Source organism: Tamandua tetradactyla, chromosome 19 (assembly GCF_023851605.1).
Source record: "Tamandua tetradactyla isolate mTamTet1 chromosome 19, mTamTet1.pri, whole genome shotgun sequence".
Taxonomy (NCBI): Eukaryota; Metazoa; Chordata; class Mammalia; order Pilosa; family Myrmecophagidae; genus Tamandua; species Tamandua tetradactyla.
The window spans coordinates 1809168-1827996 of record NC_135345.1 but is presented as its reverse complement, the minus strand read 5'-3'; the positions used below and the strand labels follow the sequence as shown (position 1 = coordinate 1827996).

The 18829-nt window shown below is 43.0% G+C and overlaps 1 protein-coding gene across 2 annotated transcripts in view; it reads left to right on the top strand.

Moving 5' to 3' along the window:
- POLN (DNA polymerase nu) overlaps nucleotides 1-18829 on the top strand; it is a 300052-nt gene that overhangs the window by 244333 nt on the left and 36890 nt on the right. For both annotated transcript variants that reach the window (XM_077136233.1, XM_077136234.1), the window contains one exon: nucleotides 4877-4959. In XM_077136233.1, coding sequence (XP_076992348.1) covers nucleotides 4877-4959 — 83 coding nt within the window. The remainder of the gene's footprint in view (nucleotides 1-4876; nucleotides 4960-18829) is intronic.

Sequence of the window (18829 nt, the reverse complement as noted above, 5' to 3'; positions counted from 1 at the left end):
GAAGAATACAGGCCAGTTATTTTGTAGAATGTGCCTCAAACTGAGTTTGCCTGATTGTTTCTCATGACTGAATTCAGATTATGCATTTTTGATGGAAATAATTTATATGACTTTTAAATGCCATCTAGTGTTTTTAATTTACCTGGAGGGGTACAATTTTACGTTTCCTATATGAATAGCCTGTCGTACCACACCATTTATTGAATATCTTCATTTCTCTTTTGCTTTGCAGTGCCTCTTCTGACTTATATCAATTTTTCATACATGCTTGAGTCTATTTCTAAGCCATCCATTCTGCTTCATTGATATATTTGATCCTGTGCACTGATCACAGGGTCTCCATGTATTAGTCAGGATTCTCCAAGAGAAATAGAACCAATAGGATATATGTGTGCGTATATAGAAAGAGATTTATTATAAAGCATTGGCTCACATGACCATAGATTCACAAGTCCAAACTGCAAGTTCAGGCGGCAAGCTGGAGACTCCCATAAAGGAGATATTGAAATCCTTAGTCCATATTCCCCAGGGGAAGCTGGTTGGCTGGAAATTCTGGCAAGAGCTGGTGTTGAAGTTGGCCCAGTGTTGAAGTTCAGGCAGAATTTCTCCTGACCATTGAAACCCAAGAGTTTTGGCTCTTAAGGACGCCAACTGATCAGATGAGGAAAATACCTAAATTGCTGATGTCAGCCTCCACAGTTGACTGTAGAAGCATCAACTGATTGTAGATGCAAGCCGCATCTATGGAATACCTTCACAGTAACAAGTAGGCCAGTGTTAACCAAAAAACTAGACAACATAACCTAGCCACATGAAATTAACCATCACACTTAATTTCTGTGCCTTTTTAATGGGTCTTGAAACCTGACAGAGCAAGTCCACTCAGCTTTTCCTTATTGGCTTTTTCCACATAAATTTTAGAATTATCTTACAAAATTTCCCATAAAAAAAGATGATGGGATTTTTATTACAATTGTATTATCTGTATAAATAAATTTATAGGGAGTTAACACCTTACAATATTGAATCTTCCTTATATATTGGCATGCAAGATGTTTTTGACTCATCTTATATTTTTTCTGCCCTATTCCTGGAACCAGCCATTTCTCTAAGGAGCTCACTACAACTGTGTTGTCATTGTACGTTACATATAAATATACATATATATATTATACACATATACATATGTGTATACATACATACATAATGTATATAGATGAATGGAGCAGTACCACACTGTTCTCATGGTAGACACACTGGTAAGTCCTGTCCGCACTCATAGCTCTTCTGTTTCAGTGTTTCTACCTATTCTTGTATGTTTATTTTTCTGTGTGAACTTTAACATCACTTTATCTAGCTCCAAAAAAACCTTGTTTGTGTTTTTATTGAGATCACATTGTATTCACGACTTTGGAGAACTAGCATCTTGATGTTGAGATATATCAGTCAAGAACTAGGGATGTCATAGGAATGTAAAAAAATAAAGAATAATTAACAAAAAGAACTAGGGATGCCTTTTTTGTTTGATCATCTACTTTTGTCTGTGTATTTTATGCATGACTTTTCTGTAACTCTACACCTTCTCATAAAAAATAAATCTACTTTTGTGTCTTTCAGGGGTGTTTTTTTTAATTTATTATTTTTATTGGAGAAGTTATAGGTTTAAAGAAAAATCGTGCAGAAAGTACAAAGCTCCCATATTCCTGTCCCATATACCCCACATATTTCCTATTAAAATTTTGCATTAGTGTGGTACGTTTGGTATACTTGATAAACCAATATTATTATAACTATATTATTAATTATAGTCCATGGTTTACATTAGGATTCACTCTTTGTGTTATATAGTTCTATAGGTTTGTTTTTATTTTATTTTTATTAGAGAAATTGTACATTTCTCAAAGTATTTTAAAGTTTATCTCATATAGATTTTATACATTTCTTGTAATGATTATCCCTATTTCATATATTTTGTTGATATTATAAATAGGATTTTCTCTTCCATTATATGTTTTTACTGTTATTATTTATGTATATGAGGGCTTTTGATTTGATGTTAATTTTATTTCCTGTTACCTTCCTAAATTCCTTTATCATTGCTTCTCTAGGGATTTTTAGGCATGTTATGATGTCATCTGTAACTAGAGATAGTTTTTTTTTCTTTTCCAATTCTTGTGTCTCTAATTATTTTTTCTTATCTAGTTGTGTTGGCTAGTGCTTTCAGAACAATTTTAAATAGAAAATGGGCATCATTGCCTTGTTCCTGATTTTAGTAGGAATGCCTCTGGTATTTCCTCATTAAGCAAGCTGAAATTTAGGCTTGAAGTATTTTAGTTTTTCATTTGAAAGTATTCGGCCATTCCTATTTTCTCAAGTGTCTATTAGGAATAGGTATTCCATTTTGTAAAAGTCTTTTTCTGACATCTGTGGAGATAATCAGTTTCATTCTTAGATCTGTTACTGTGTCCTAACACTGAACCAACCTTGCTTTCCTGGTCTAAACTTCACTTGATCATTCATGGGCTTTGTGAAGTCTGCTTTCTGCATCTGGGAGGTTGCACCACACTCCCTAAATCATGTTGGAGAGCGAGCAGCTGTGAGTCTCCTGAGTGCCCAGCTGTGGAGTGGGGTCTGGACAGCTGCATAAATGCTCTTCTTTGGTCAGGGAAGGAGGGAGCACAGCACTCACTGACCATGGTGCTCTGGTTGCCCAGGGAGTGGCCTTGATCTGGCCTGCTCCCATCCTGGGAGAGGCTTCCTCCTGTGCCCTGGGCTCCACCTTTCCTTCATCCTCTCTGCTCGTCTCTGAGGAGGGCATGCTTTCCCTGCCTCTTCCTGCCTTAGGAGGTCGGGGCAAGGTCTCTTTGGGCTAGGCATTGTCTTGGTTATACAGGTCTCTCTGAAACTCAGGTGACCTTTTTCTACTTGACTCTAGTCAGCTCTGTGTGCTTTTACAGCCTTTGGCAGAGCTACACCTGGTCCCTGAGGAAACTTGAGGCTCTCAGAGACTTTAACAATGTATAGGGAGGCCATCAGTATCCTTGGCTGATTCTTCCCCAAGGCCGAATTGTAATCAATTTTGTGCTTTCAGGCATTTCTCAATGTCGTCCATTGCTCTTTGGGGTTGGGAAGCAGTTGTTTCTTCCAGCCCTTCCCAGTGCCCAGATTTCTAGACTCTGTCTAACTTCATTCATCTCTCTGTGCACAGCAGTCGTTTGTTTTCTGAGCTGATGTATTTCTTGTCAAATACAGTCCGTAGCTACTGTCGTTCAGTGTTGCACCTCCTCCCCTAAGCTCTGCGCCCTCCAGGCGCACCGCCTACTTCCAGGTGACCTCAGGTGGCCGGCATCTCATCACATGTTCTACCACTGCACAGCAAAGCAGTCAGCCAGGACTGCCTTTGAGGTTAGGCAGCATAACAGCCCAACGACCCTTGAAAAACCAGGGGTTTCTCCACTTTCAGAGTCTCCTCTCTGCCCCAGCTGAGGGTCTGGTCCTGGGCCTCCCAGCCCACCCACTGCTGCACGAGACTCGCCCCTGGTCTTGACAACATAGTGGGAAGCGTGTGGGCTGTGTCAGCGTCCTCGGTCCAAGGCCTCGCCCTACCTGACTGTGCACTTCAGTTTCCTCCCCTAGAAAACGGACCCAGGCCAAGCATGGAGGCAGTGCCTGGCAGGTCTGAGCCTCCCACACACCTGAGGACTGGGACCTCCACCCCCGCTTGTGGTCCACACAGAGTGGCTGCCATTCTTCCTGATCTCCTTTGCGGTTGAACTTAGCATTGGCTTATGTTCAAGTAATTCATTCTTCTGGGTCTAAGAAATTCTAATGAGAAATGGAGAGCAAAAAGCCGGACAGTCCTAGTCACCAGGGCTAGACACTGAACATGCTTGTAGATTTCAGAGGTGGCTACTGAGACCTGGGCTTGCCAGGAAAGGGGCCCAGGGTCCAGGACCCAGGGGCAGGACCTGGGGAGGGGAGGTCCACCTGCCAGGCAGCTGCTGGGATGGCTGCTCACCATGCTGCCTCTTAGAGCCTCTGCATGTAAGTAGGAAAGGCTCTCATGCGTCATCAGGGGAGAGCCCTGAGCAGGGCTGCAGCACCGGGCCTGCTTCCTCCTTGCAAAGGCCAACACCCACAGAGTGGCCCAGGTGGTATCTGAGGGCCGTGCCAGCTCTCAGGGGCCAGGCTCTGGGAAAGAGACTTAATCTTCCCTTGAGCTGGGAGCCTGGAAGTTGCTGGGTGGACATACACCCCAAAAAACCCTCCTGGGGGACCTCAAGGACAATCCTGTTTGCACTCCCAAGCAGCCTCCCACACTGGCCAGAGCTGGGCCCCAGACAAATGTGGTCTGTGCACTACTGAGGCCCAGGGCTGGGCGGCATACAGACCACAGGGTACGGGTCCCGCAGGCCCTGGGGCGCAGCCGCTCTGGGGCTTGCCTTACCTGGGCACTTGGCTATCCTACAATCCCCACCTTGCAGGTGAAGAGGCCCAGGAGCTGCACGAGGGAAGGCAGAGGGCGAGTCTGCCTGGGCCCCTCACGCCCCGAGAGAGGCTCGGGTACGGCCTCACCAGCTGGTTCTACCAGGGCAAGCCCTGGGGAGACCTGGCTTCGGGGACAAGCCGCAGGCTGCAGCGGGCCCCTGAGGGGGTGGGGGGCAGCCCTGTGGTCCCTGTGGACCTCAGGGATCTCGGCTGCAGGCTCTAGCCCCCATCTGGGAGGTGATGCAGAGGCCAAGGACTGCTTAGGGCCTGAGGCAGTTGCCCTCCAGCTCGGGCCCACTCACCTCCACGGGGCTGCGTCTGGACTCCCAGCGGCCCCTGCCCCCAGAGAGAGGCCTGGCTGCCTGACACCCACTGTCTTTCCCCGCAGGAAGGACATACCCGTGGGCCACGTGTCACATGCCGACAGGGAGCAGACCAAGAAGGTGGTGTATGCCGCTATCTATGGGGCAGGTAGGTGAGCGGCCTCGGTGGGCCTTGGGGCTCCCCCCAGCAAGGCTTTTTGTGCATCACTCCCGGACCCCTGGGAAACACTGGAGGTGCCCAGGTCCTGCGCAGGTTCCCCAGACCTTTACCCACCCTGCCCCTGGCACCTTCTCCCCGGGCCAGTAGGTGCGGTGTGCACTGAAGAAGTCATTTCTGTGCTTTGAGACCCTCCACAGGACCCTCACCCACACGTACCCAGCCCCCTCTCCCCCCACCACGGCTTTTTAAATTGAAATTGCAACTGGAGAATACCTGTAGTTGGACTTGTTCCGCTGCTCAGCACGCACGCACCTCCCGGGACCACACAGCTAGGGAGAGTCCCGCAACAGGCAGAGCAGCCTCAGGCTGGGCCAGCCTACAGCCACAGGACGGGAAAAAACACCACCCCATTGCATGGCTGCAGGCCGCAGCTTTGGGTGCCTAGTTTCTCTGCAGGCTGCCTCCTGTCCCTCCTCTCCTCCCTCCTCTTCCTCCTCTTCCTCTTCCTTCCCCCTCTTCCTCCCTGACCCTCCTTGTCAGTAAACCCTAGACCCCAAGGCCAGCACGCCTTCTCCACTCTCCTGTTCTTCCTTTTTCTCCTCTTCCTTAGGCTCTCTGACCATGGCTATCTAGCTTTTTAAATTCTTTTCTCTCTCTATGTCATGCTGAGTCAGTGTGGCCTGATTTTCTCTCAGAAGAATAAGGGAGAGGGTTGGAAGAGGCTGTTGGCGTGCCAGCCCCTCTTTAAGGAAAGGTCATTGCAGCCAGGCCAGTGCAGACCCCCTTCTCCCTTTGAGCAGCAGAGCTTGGGCCAAGACCCTGAGAAGATAATTCATCTCTCTGTCATGGAAATACTTTGTTCATTCAAGGAAAGGCAGCAAAGTGAACAAACTCCAGTACAGGAAGAATTGGACAAACGTACCAAACTCTCCCCAAGAGCTGCCTCGCAATTCTGCACCGTGCCTGCAGTTCTGTAGGTCCACTTCCAGAGCAGCCCTTCTGCATGACCGTAAAGCATTTTCTGTGATGGGCATAGGACCTCACACCAGCCAGGCTGCCTCCCACCCCATGGCTCGTATACTTGCTGTCCCCTCTGCTGGACCACCATTCCTCCACATGTCCACAGGGCTCATCACTCACCTCTTTCAGGTCTTTGCTCAAATGTTCCAGTTTCAGCCTTCCTTGACCACTGTATTAGTTATCCATGGCTGTGTAACAAATTTCCCCAGACTTAGCAACTTAAAACAATGCAGATATTTCCTCTCAGTTTCTGTGGGCCTGAAGTCTGGACTCAGCTTAGTTGGGTCCTCTGCTAAGCTGCACTCAAGGTGTCACCCGGGACTTCCCTCAGTACCTAGGGGCAGCCCTCTGCTTCTCACCACGTGGGGCCCCCATCTGGGCAGTCTACAACATGGCAGCAAGGGAGTAAGAGATGCCAGCTAGGCGGGCCGTGGCCTCATGTAATGTCATCATGTGATCACATATATCCCACCCCCTTTGCCGTATCCTGCTATTCAGAAGTGAGCCGCGGGCCCCACCCACACTGAAGGGAGTGAATGTCAGAGGCCACAGGGCCACCTCTGGGGCTTGCCTTCAGCACTGCCTTAGGAAGATGCGCCTTCCCAACCTCCCGTTGCAGCCGCCCCATTCCTTGCTCTTTATCCCCCCAAAGTGCTTTCCACCCTCGGCACACTTTGTACTTGCTCAGCTGTTCTGGCTCACCTCCCCTCTGGAATGGGAGCTCCAGGAAGGCAGGGATATTGTTCCTTTTGCTCACTGCCTGGCACAGAGTAGGCACACGATAAAAATTTGTTGAACAAATGAGTGAACTTGGCGATTGCTCTACTCTCCTTTTGAAAACATGCTGATTGTGTACAGAGTTGTTGAGAAACAGGCTAAGAAACTGTGTTTTAAAGACCTAAATGCATGACATTGGATTGATTCTTCTCATAGTTGGTCCATTTCATCCCCTCTGCCTCTTTCTTCTGTGCCCTGTACTTTCCCAGGCCTCCGGTGTGGGGAGACAACCTTCTGCCAAATCATAGACCTTGATGCTGTGTGTCCTTGCTCTAGTAGCACGTGTTACAGACACACCCTTAGCTTCAGCTCCACAGGCAGAACGTCGCCAGCCCTCTCTGGACCAGGCAGCCAGGCCTTGAGTCCTGCTGTGACCACCTAGTGCCCCTCCTTGGTAGGGAGGATGGGAATGACACTTGTCTCCTTCGCTTGTTGGAGCAATACCTGGTGTACTGTTGGCTCACGTCTTAATCACCTGGCCCCAGGTGTGGGTCCTGTTTCATTCAGGCAGCATTTCAATAACTGTTTTCCAAATGAGTGGGCTGTTTTAGGGTGTCTTCTTTGGCATCTTCCACCCTGGTTGGGGCTGATCACCTATACTCCCCTCGGGAGAGGGCGAGGTGGGCAGATGTGCTGCGTGATGGGCTCTGCAGCACAACGGGCTCTGCTGCGCAGTCCCTGCAGCCATTAGGTGGGGATGGTGGGATGCACCCCTCTTCCCATTAATACCCCTTCTTGGGGTTCTAAGTTTATTTTGGGGGGAGGTGTAGAGGAGAAAGCTACACTTTGTAAGTAATCAGTGAGTCATTAGCTGTGATGCTTGTGAAAAGGGTAATTTGGTTGCTTTTAGCCCTGATAGTGACACAGGGTTCCCACCCTAAGCCTTCGTCTCTGCTGTTCCCATTGTTCTCGCCCAGCTCAGCAGCCAGAATTAGGGTGTATCTGCTGGCACCGGCTCAGGGCTGCATCTTGTCTCCTTGTGTTTGCAATCAGAGCCTCGTCAGAACCATGAGAGCTGGGGCTGCACAACCCACGTGGATTTGCCAGGTCTTCTGGCTGCCACGCGAACCTCTAGAAATGCAGTAGAGGGGCATCTTTCAACTGCCAGCGTTCGATGGGTTGCAATGATAAACCTTCTTATACGCACATTACTGAGGAGTCTGGAAGCTGCAGATATGAATGCTAGGGACATGAAGTAGAAATGTGGCTATGAGCCACCTTTCGCAGAAGTTTTAAGGCACTGTGTTGATGTGATAGTTGCAAGAACAGTGACAAAAGACAGTGGAGGAAGCAGTTGGCTGTGAGAAATAAGGAGAGAAGATGCTCAAAGGGCTGCAGTGTCTGAATTTGATCTGGCGTGTAGGAGCCTCTGCAGGGCTAAGTTTGGCCCTTCCAGAAGGAGGAGGGAGTGCACAGAGCAGTAGGGAAGCAGTTACCCGAGGACCAGTCCAACCCACTAGCTCCCTGCCCCAACTTCAGGCCACAGGACTCAGATGTCTTCCTACTATGGGTGTGCCCTCCACCTTTGGACCCTGCTCACAGCCACCATGGAGCCCGTCAGGAATCTGGGAATTCACCACCTCAGGAAGGAACGTCTCACTCCTGTCTTGTTTCTAGAGTCCATTTAGCACTTGAGTCTTCTCTAATTATTTGACCTTATTAAATTTGCTTCCACACCCAATCATCATTTGAGCAACAAGCACTTATTCAGTGTTTGCTGCATGCCGTGTTCATGCTGGACACCAGGAAAGCCCATTTCCTACTCCCCAGGAACTTGGATTTGTCAAGGAGAGACTCATGAGTCAGCCTGAGATTATAGCACTGTGTAATAAGTACATGTATAGGAGGGTTCTGGGGTGCTGAGGGAGCCCAGAGGAGGACCCTAACCTGGACAGTGAGTCACGAAGGACTGCCCAGGCATCCATACCTAAGCTGGACTTTGAAAGATGAGCAGGAGTCACCTCCAGCTTGCATTAGCCACTATGTGCCAGGCACTTATTAAAATATAAACAAAAATAAGGAGATGTTGGCAATATGTGTGAGGCAAAAGAACAGTTGGAAACAAGGGAGTTAAGATTGCCTTCCTAAAGATAAAATTGTGACACACACACAAACACACACACACACAGAAGATATAATTGGCCACCTGTGGGAAATATCAAACTGTATGTTCACATGTGATTTAAGAGTTGGGGAGGGCCTACTGCCCCACTTGGGGTACCAGGGTGCTCTCAGGGCAGCAGTCCTGCCGTGTGAACTTCAACAGCAGAAACCTGACCAATTGGACAGGGCAGTCCCCTGTGTGGAGAAGAGTGATATGAAGAGAAGGGTCAGTGCCCATGGAGGACAGAACAGAGCCCAAGGTTGGCCTGCCCAAGAGGTGACAGTCCCACTGGCAAGGGTGTCAAAAGAGCAGGGAACAGGAATCCAGGGCCTGGAAGATTGACCAGACCCTCTGTCTCCTTCTCAGTGTCTCATCTCTGCTTCTGGAGCTGCAGATGTCAGGTCCTCCTTTTGTAGACAGCCTTTCTTTGTGTACAGGGACCTTGGCCACTGACTACCCTTCAGACATGGCAACAGCTCTACAGTAGAAAGGAGAGGAGTTCTTAGCCATAAATATTTAGGAGTGGCCAAGCAACTCCCATTAGACTGATACTCCTATAAGTATCAACTATCACCTTTGGAGAAAATATAGAATACAGTTCCTTGGGAGCACTGGACGGTGACCAAAAGCAGACAGAAACTGGAAGGAGGTTAACACTTAGAACAAAGGAATAGTACAGGGCAGGTTTCCCATTTTTACAGCTCTTAGCCTGAAGGCAAGCCTCAGTCAATGCTATGGGTAGTTAAAATTTAATAGAAATCCATATTCCTACCAGCTTGACAAATCAAAGGACAGAGTTTGAGACAATCAGAACAGCTGGAAATTGAGGGAGAAATCCCAGGAAAAAGAGAACCAGCCCAATTGCTCCATTCTCCCCATCAGCACTCTGAACATCGGGCAAGAAATGGCAGACACGTCCTTCTCAAAGCTCCAGAAAACAGTTAAAGGACAGCAGTCACAGGGTGAGTGCCAAATCAGAAAAGGCCACTTAAAAGCAGGCAGATCTCATGGCGCCCTGAGTTATCCCTCTCACATTCCTCACCAGCTCAGTTCCCGGTGGGGAATTCTGCTCCTCGGTCTGGAGGGAACAGGCTGACCTGTGTGTACTTGCTGGTAGTATGTCTGTCTGTCTGGCCCAGTGTGTCTGGTGGCAGCCTGAGGGACTGAACTAGGACATACCCGCTGGCTCACCAACCCACAACTGTCCCTGCATATAACAGGCAGCTCACAGAGCTCTCCTCCAGCAGACTCAGGGGAGCAGTCAGATCATGATTGCTGGGGCAGAGGATTGCTGGCAGTGAGACATATGCTGCAATAGCCAAGACCCTGAGAAAACTCTCCTAGGGAAGAGCGGAAGCTTTTCTGTGCAAATGGAGGAATTTCTAGGGCCACACATGCATGTCCAAGACAAGAAGTATGTGCAAAAAGGATGAAGGAGGCTCCTGCACTCTTGCTTAAAGCTGTTCTCTAAATTCATATGAATACGCCCCAAAGGAGAGCTTTCATACACGTCCATCTGCAAAAACTGGGAAGGGAGTTTTCTTTATTCCCTTTTTTTTTCATTCAGGGAAAGCTCTGTCATAGTATTAGCTGGGTACAAGCTTAAGGAATAGACTCCTCAGAGTCTAAATTCCAGTGATAACATGTTAAAATATCAAAATGTCCAGATTTCAACAAAGATTACAAAACATGCAAAGAAACAGACAGTGATGGCCCAGGGAAAGGAGAAGATTAAAGCATTAGAAACAGTCAATGAGGAGGATCAGACCTGGGGCATTCCAGCAGATACTTTTTTTTATTGTGAAATATATGTACAAAAAGCAATAGATTTCCAAGTACATTTTAACAGGTAGGTATAGAACAAATTTTAAAGTTTGATATGGGTTATGGTTCCATGATTTTTCAATTTTTCTTCTAGCTGCTCCAAGACACTGGAGACCAACAGAAATATCAGTATAATGATTCAACAGTCATACTCATTTGTTAAATCTTATCTTCTCTGTTATACTCCTCCTTCTCTTTAAAAAACATATATGGAGCGGTGCAATAGTGGCTCAGTGGAGGATTTCTTGTCTGCCTTGCCAGAGATCCGGGTTTGATTCCCAGAAGCCTGCCCATGCAAAAAAAAAAAAAAAAACCCTATATAAAGGTTCAGTGGTAGATTGTTTGCCTTTCACATGGGAGACCCGGGTTAGATTCTAGGACCATATACTCCCTGCCCCCCCTAAAAATAAATAAATAAATAAACATATATACATAAAAGCAATAAATTTCAAAATACATTACAACAATTAGTTGTAGAACAGATTTCAGAGTTTGGTATGGGTTACAGTTCTACAATTTTAGGTTTTTATTTCTAGCTGCTCTAAGGTACTAGAGGCTAAAAGAAATATCAGTATAATGATTCAGCACTCATCCTCATTTGTTAAACCCACCCTTCTCTGTATAGCTTCACCATAAACTTTGACCTTTCTCCCACTCTTGAGGGGTATTTAGGCTATGCCCATGCTAACTTTTTCATGTTGGAAGGGGCTGTCGATAATATAGGATAGGGGGATGGAACTAGTTGATGTTCTGTAACGACTGTTCCCTCTGCATATCAGGACTTATCTGGTCCAGGGACCCATCTAGGGGTTGTAGGTTTTGAAGAGTTACCCTAGGGCACGAAACTTTTGTAGAATCTTATATATTGCAAAGGTGTTCTTCAGGATTGGCAGGAATGGTTTTGGTTGGGGTTTGGCAAGTTATGATAGGTAGCAGCGTCTAACTGAAGCATACATAAGAGTGACCTCCAGTCTAGCTTTTCGACTCTATCTGACCTCTCTCAGACACTGATACCTTATTTCTTACACTTCTTTTCCCCCTTTTGGTCAGGATGGCATTGTTGATCCCATGGTGCCAGGGCCAGGCTCATCCCTGGGGGTCATCTCCCACACTGCCAGGAAGACTTTCACCCCTGGATGTCATGTTCCACATAATGGGGACAGCAGTGATTTCACTTGCAGAGTTGGGCTTAGAGAAAGAAAGGGTACATCTGAGTAACAAAAGAGGTCATCTGAAGGTGAGTCTTAGGCATGCCTATAGGTAGGCTAAGCTTCTCCACTACTTACATATGCTTCACTAGAGCAAGCCTCAAAATCAAGGTCTTGGACTATTGATTTGGGTGTCCCTAGTATTTGGCACAGTATCTGGTGTTACCTTGGTGGTAAAGTTTAGTAGTTCCATAATTTTTCTCCCATCCTTCAAGGAACTTGGCCAATACTTTTTGATTATCTGCTTAATATACTCTGGAATGTATCCAGGTATTACATGAAGCTATACAGAATTAAAGGCTCTCATTCTCATTCTGGGCTCCCTGTGTTTGGATTGTTTAAATGATCTATCCAGATAAGATAAATTAGATTATGTGCTACAGAAAATCTAGGTTCTGGACATAATAAAACTTTCTTCCTTTGTTCTCAAAGAGTAAATGAAGTTCTAAAATACATGCAATGTCTTTCTTACCCCTGTATTCTGGATTTCCTTAATCCCGACCAGATCAGTTTCATTCTTATTTCTAAATATCAGGTTATACATATATAAAACAGCCCCTCAAAATCCAGAAATAATAATTACCACTCCAGACTAAATGTGACGGCTATAAAAGCTTACAATCTAGGCACCTGTTTTCTTGTAAGTATTTTCTAAATGAAATCATATAATATTTGCTCTTTTGTTTCTGGCTTATTTTGCCTCCCCGGTTCATTCGCATTGTTGCATGCCTCACGACTTCGTTCCTTTCTGTAGCAGCACCATGTTCGATCATCTGTTTCCACTATTGTTCGCCAATCTACTTCTCAATCAGTGAATCTTTCACCCATCTCTGTCTACTGGGTCTCATGTATAATGTCCAAAGTTGACAATCTATCAGCAGTCTCAATTTGAGTTAATTTCATTGTTCCCAAGAGAAAGATAGCCAATAAGCACACCCTCACCAAATAGGAAATCCAACCCTCCCCCTAACTCTTTTGTCCCTTCCCCCATTATGTACCCCTGGTATTGCTGCGGTACTGTTAATATTTATCTGTTGAACATAGCCCAGAGCATACATAGCATTTTCCCCCCATACCCTGAAATTATACACTCTTTGTACAAGATTCATACCTTTGCAAGTGGTTCATGCGAGAACTTATTTATACTTGCAATGTTAATTGGTAGGACACATGACCCTATACAACCCATTTCAATCATGTTCACCTTCAATATGGTAATATTACTTATAGATGCACTAGTGAATTGACTTCACTTCTGTCTGTTCCCCAACAATTAAGTTCAACCTCATTAGCAAACTTCACCCATCTCAAACTTCTGTGTATCTCTAGGTCCCCTATATTCTGTATTATAAGCCTCTGATTTTTTTTTGGTGGACAATAACTGTGATTAATAGTACAAAAAATATTTTCACATGAAGTAGAACAAATGTATATCACTACTGCAAGGAGTTAGTAAGTCGTGTATGGGAAAAATTGCACTTATTGCATGCTATGGACTATAGCATTTTAATATTTTAAATGCTATAGTAATATTTTAATATTTTAATATTTTCTCATCAACAGTGATGAATGGACCACACCAATTCTAAGGGTCAATAATAGTGAGGGATATGGGGTATGGGATGTTTTGGGGTTTTTTGCTTGTTTTTAGTAATGAAAATTTTCCAAAATTGATTGTGGTGATGAATGAACAACCACATAATGATACTGCAAATCACTGATTTTACACTTTGGATAGATTGTGTGATATGTGAATATATCTCAATAAAAGTGCTTATAAAAAAACTAAAAACCAGGGGAATGGTATATTCATCATAGACCCTTTTGTCACCACTAATAGATGGTCCCTCCAGTTTTTAATAAGCATTTCTCATTTTATAATAAGGGAAATCAAGTTGTTGTTTCATTATATCTTTTTTAAAATATTTTTATTGCTAAAGCAACATACAATATATGTTATATTATGCAATAAAGAAGTTGAAAAAACAGCAACAACATACAAACACAAACATTCTTAACATACAAACATTTCATACATGGTGCACAATCAGTGGCTCACCATATCATCACATAGTTGTGTATTCACCACCATGATCATTTTTAGAACATGTTAAACATTCCAGAAAAAGAAATAAAAAGAAAAAACTCATACATACCATACCCCTTACCCCTCTCTCACCATCCACTAGTATTTCCACCTACCCAATTTATTTTAACTTTTGTTCCCCTATTATTTGTTTATTTTTATCCGTATTTTTAAAGTGTTTTATTATGAACAACAAACGGACACATCAACATCCTTGATGTGCAAATATTCTTGACATTCAAACATTCTTGACATGGTTTACAATCAGTGGCTCCCAATATCATCACGTAGTTGTGTATTCATCACCATGATCATTTTTTTTTAACGTTTGCATCTCTCCAGAAAAAGAAAGAAAAAAGAAAAAACTCATACATGCCATACCCCTTACCACTCCCTTTCATTGACCACTAATATTTCAATCTACTAAATTTATTTTAACCTTTGTTCCCCCTATTATTTCTTTATTTTTATCCATATTTTTTACTCATCTGTCTATACTGTAGATAACAGGAGCATCAGACGCAAGGTTTTCACAATTAAATAGTCACATTGTGAAAGCTATATCATTATACAATCATCTTCAAGAAACGTGGCTACTGCAACACAGCTGTACATTTTCAGGCATTTCCCTCTAGCCACTTTAATACACCATAAGATAAAAAGGGATTATCTATATAATTCAAAAGAATAACCTTCAGGATAATCACTCAACTCTGTTTGAAATCTCTCAGTCACTGACACTTTATTTTATCTCATTTCTCTCTTCCCCCTTTTGGTTGAGAAGGTTTTCTCACACCCTTGATGTGTTGAGTCCCAACTCATTGTAGAATTTCTGCCCTACGTTGCCAGAGAGGCTTATACCCCTGGGAGTCATGTCCCACATAGAGAGGGTGAGGGCATTGAGTTCACCTGCCACATTGGCTTAGAGAGAGAGAGAGGCCACATCTGAACAACAGAAGAGGTTCTTTGGGGGCGGCTCTTAGGCCTAATTTTAAGTAGGCTTAGCCTATCCTTTGTGGGGATAAGTTTCACAGGAACAAACTCCAAGATTGAGGGCTCAACCTATTGATTTGGTTGTCCCCACTGCTTGCAAGAATATCAGGAATTCTCCACATGGTAAGTTAAATTTTCCACCTTTCCCCCAAAGGGACGTTGCAAATACTTCTTTATTCACTGTTCAGATCACTCTGGGATTTATTGGGGCATCACAGTATCCTGGACAAACCTACAAAAATCTTATGCCCTATTTGAGGTTCCACTTACTTCTGGTGTTCAATTAAACTGTCCATATACGTTAAATTAGGAAATGCACTAGTCAAAACATAAATTTTGTACCAAATAAACATTTCTTGCTTTAGTCTCACACAGAAGTTGAAGTTTTAAGATATGAATGACCATCTATTTTCAACACACTGCAATATTGACATTCCTTTGTTCTTCCTCATGCAAAAGCATTTTTTAAATTTGTACGTTTAGTCACTATCATTGTACACTCTAGGAATTCCTAGATTATACTGTATCAGTCTTTATCATCTATCTTTCCTTCCGGTTTCATATGTGCCCCCAGCCCTCCTTCCTTTATCATTCTCACATTCAGCTTCATTCAGTGTACTTACATTATTGTGCTACAATCAGGTAGTATTGTATTATTCACTTCTGAATTTTTACAATCAGTCCTGTTGTACAATCTGTATCCCTTCAGCTCTAGTTACCCAATATCTACCCTATTTCTATCTCCTGATAGCCTCTGTTCTTAACTGAAATTCCTCCAAGTTCACTCATTAATGTTAGTTCATATCAGTGAGACCATACGTATTTATCCTTTTGTTTCAGGCTAATCTCACTCAGCATAATGTCCTCAGGGTCCATCCATGTTGTTACATGCTTCATGACTTTATTCTGTCTTACAGCTGCATAATATTCCATTGTATGCATATACCAGAGTTTGTTTAGCTGCTCATCTGTTGATAGACATTTGGGCTTTTTCCAACTCTTGGCAATTGTAAATAATGCTCCTGTAAACATTGGTGTGCAAATGTCTGTTTGTGTCCTTGCCCTCATATCCTCTGAATAGATACCTCGCAATGGTATTTCTGGATCATATGTAAGCCTCTGATTTTACCTTTACCATGGTCATAAAACTAAAATCATACAGTATCTGTCCTCTTGTGTCTGGCTTATTTCACTCAGCATTTTGTCCTCAAGATTCATCCATCTTGTCATTTGGTTCAGGATGTCATGTCATCTTACTGATGAAGAATATTCCATTGTATAAATATATCACATTTTGTTAATTCACTCGTCTGTTGATGGGCACTGGGATTGTTTCCATCTTCTGGAAATTGTGAAAAGAGCTGCTATGAACATCGATGTGCAAATATCTGTTTGTGTCACTGCTTTTAGATCTTCTGGGTATATACCGAGTGGTGGTATGGCCAGGTCGGGGAGTAACTCAATATTTAGTTTCCTAAAAAATCACCAAACTGTCTTCCATAGCAACTGTACCATTATACATTCCCACCAGCAGTACATTCCCACCAGCAGTGCATAAGTGTCCCAATTTCTCCACATCCTCTCCAACATTTGTAGTTTCCTGTTTGTTTAATAGCAGCCATTCAATAGGTGTGAGGTGGTATCTCATTGTTGTCTTGATCTGCATTTCCCTTATAGCTAATGAGAGTAAGCATCTCTTCATGTGCTTTTTAGTCATCTGTATTTGCTCTTCAGAAAAATGTCTGTTTCATATCTTTAGCCCACTTTATAATTAGGTTGCTTGTTCTTTTTTGTTGAGTTGTATGATTTCTTTATGTATACAGGACATCAAACGTGCATCAGATGTGTGATTGCCAAATGTTTTCTCCCATTGAGTTGACTGCCTCTTCACCTAGTTGACAGAGTCTTTTGTGACACAAAAGCATTTGATTTTGAGAAGTTCTCATTTATCTGTTTTTTATTTTGTTGTTTATGCTTTGGGTGTAAAGTTTTAGAAAGTTACCTCCTGTTACTAGATCTTGAAGATGTTTCCCTACATTTTTTTCTAGGAGCTTTATGTCGCTAGTTCTTATGTTTAGGTGTTTGATCCAATTTGAATTAATTTTTGTATAGTGTGTAAGTTAAGAGTCCTCTTTCATTCTTCTGGCTAGTAATATCCAGTACTCCCATGCTCATTTATTGAAAAGACTGTTTTGTTCCAATTCATTGGATTTGGGGGCCTTGTCAAAGAGCAGTTGACCATAGATTTAGTGGTCTATTTCTGTACTCTCAATTCATTTCCATTGGTCAATGCCTCTACCTTTGTGGTAGTACCATGCTGTTTTGACCACTGTGGCTTTATAATAAGTTTTAAAATTGGGGAGTGTTAATCCTCTCACTTCATTCTTCTTTTTTAGGATGCTTTTAGCTATTCAGGGTCTCTTTCCCTTCCATATGAATTTGGAAATTAAGCTTTTGCAAGTCTTCAAGTAGGTTGATGGAATTTTGATTGATTCTGTGTTGAATCTGCAGATCAATTTGGGGTAGAATTGACATCTTCACTGCATTTAACCTTCCTATCCATGATCATGGAATATCTTTCCACCTATTTAAATCTTCTTTGATTGCTCTTAACAATGCTATATAGTTCTCTGTGTACAAGTCCTTTCCATCCCTAGCTAAGTTCATTCCTAGATACTTAATTCTTTTAGTTGCTATTTTGAACAGAATTTTTTCCTTAATTGATTCCTTGATTAGGTCATTGCTTATGTATAGAAACATTACTAATTTTTTCACATTAATTTTATAACCTGCCACATTGCTGAATTTGTTTATTAGTTCAAGTAACTTTGTTGTAGATTTCACAGGATTTCCCAAGTATAGTATCATGCCATCTGCAAATAATAAAAGTTTTACTGCTTCCTTTCAAATATGGATTCCTTTTATTTTGTTTTCCTGCCTGATTGCTCTTGCTAAAACTTCTAGTACAATGTTGAGTAATAGTGGTGACAGAAGGCATCCTTGTCTAGTTTTTGATCTTAGGAGGAAAGCTTCAGCCTCTCACCATTGAGTACAGTGCTGTCTATAAGTTTTCATTTATGCCTTTTATCATGTTGAGGAAGTTACCTTTGATTCCTACCTTGTAAAGTTTTTTTTGTCAGAAAAGGATGTTAATTTTGTCGAGTGCTTTTTCAGAATCAATCGAGATGACCATATGATTTTTCCATTTCTATTTGTTAATGTGCTGTATTATATTAACTGATTTTCTTGTATTAAACCATCCTTGCTTTCCCAGTGTATAATTCTTTTAATGTGCTGTTGCATTCGATTTGCTAATATTTTGTTGAGAATTTTTGCATCTATGTTCATTAAGAAGATTGGTCTGTAGTTTTCCTTCCTTGTGGCATCTTTACCCAGTTTTGGTATTAAAGTGATATTAGCTTCATAAAATGTGTTAGGTAGTTTTCCTTTTCCGCCAATTTTTTGGAAAAGTTTGAGCAGTATTGGTGTTAGCTCTTTTTGGAATGTTTGTTAAAATTCCCCTGTGAAGCCATCTGACCCTGGGCTTTTCTTTGTAGGAAGATTTTTGATGACTATTTGAATCTTTTTACTTATGAGTGGTTTGTTGAATGAAATCTTCTTTTTCTACTTGAGTCAGTGTATTTTGTTTGTGTGTTTCCAGGAATTTGTCCGTTTCATCTAAGTTGTCTAGTTTCTTGGCATATAGTTGTTCATAGTATCCTCTTATGATTTGTTTATTTCTTCATAATCTGTCCTAATGACCTCCTTCTCATTTCTGACTTTGTTTATTGCATCTTCTCTCTCTTTTTCTTTGTCAGCCTTGCTAGTGGCCCATTGATTTCATTG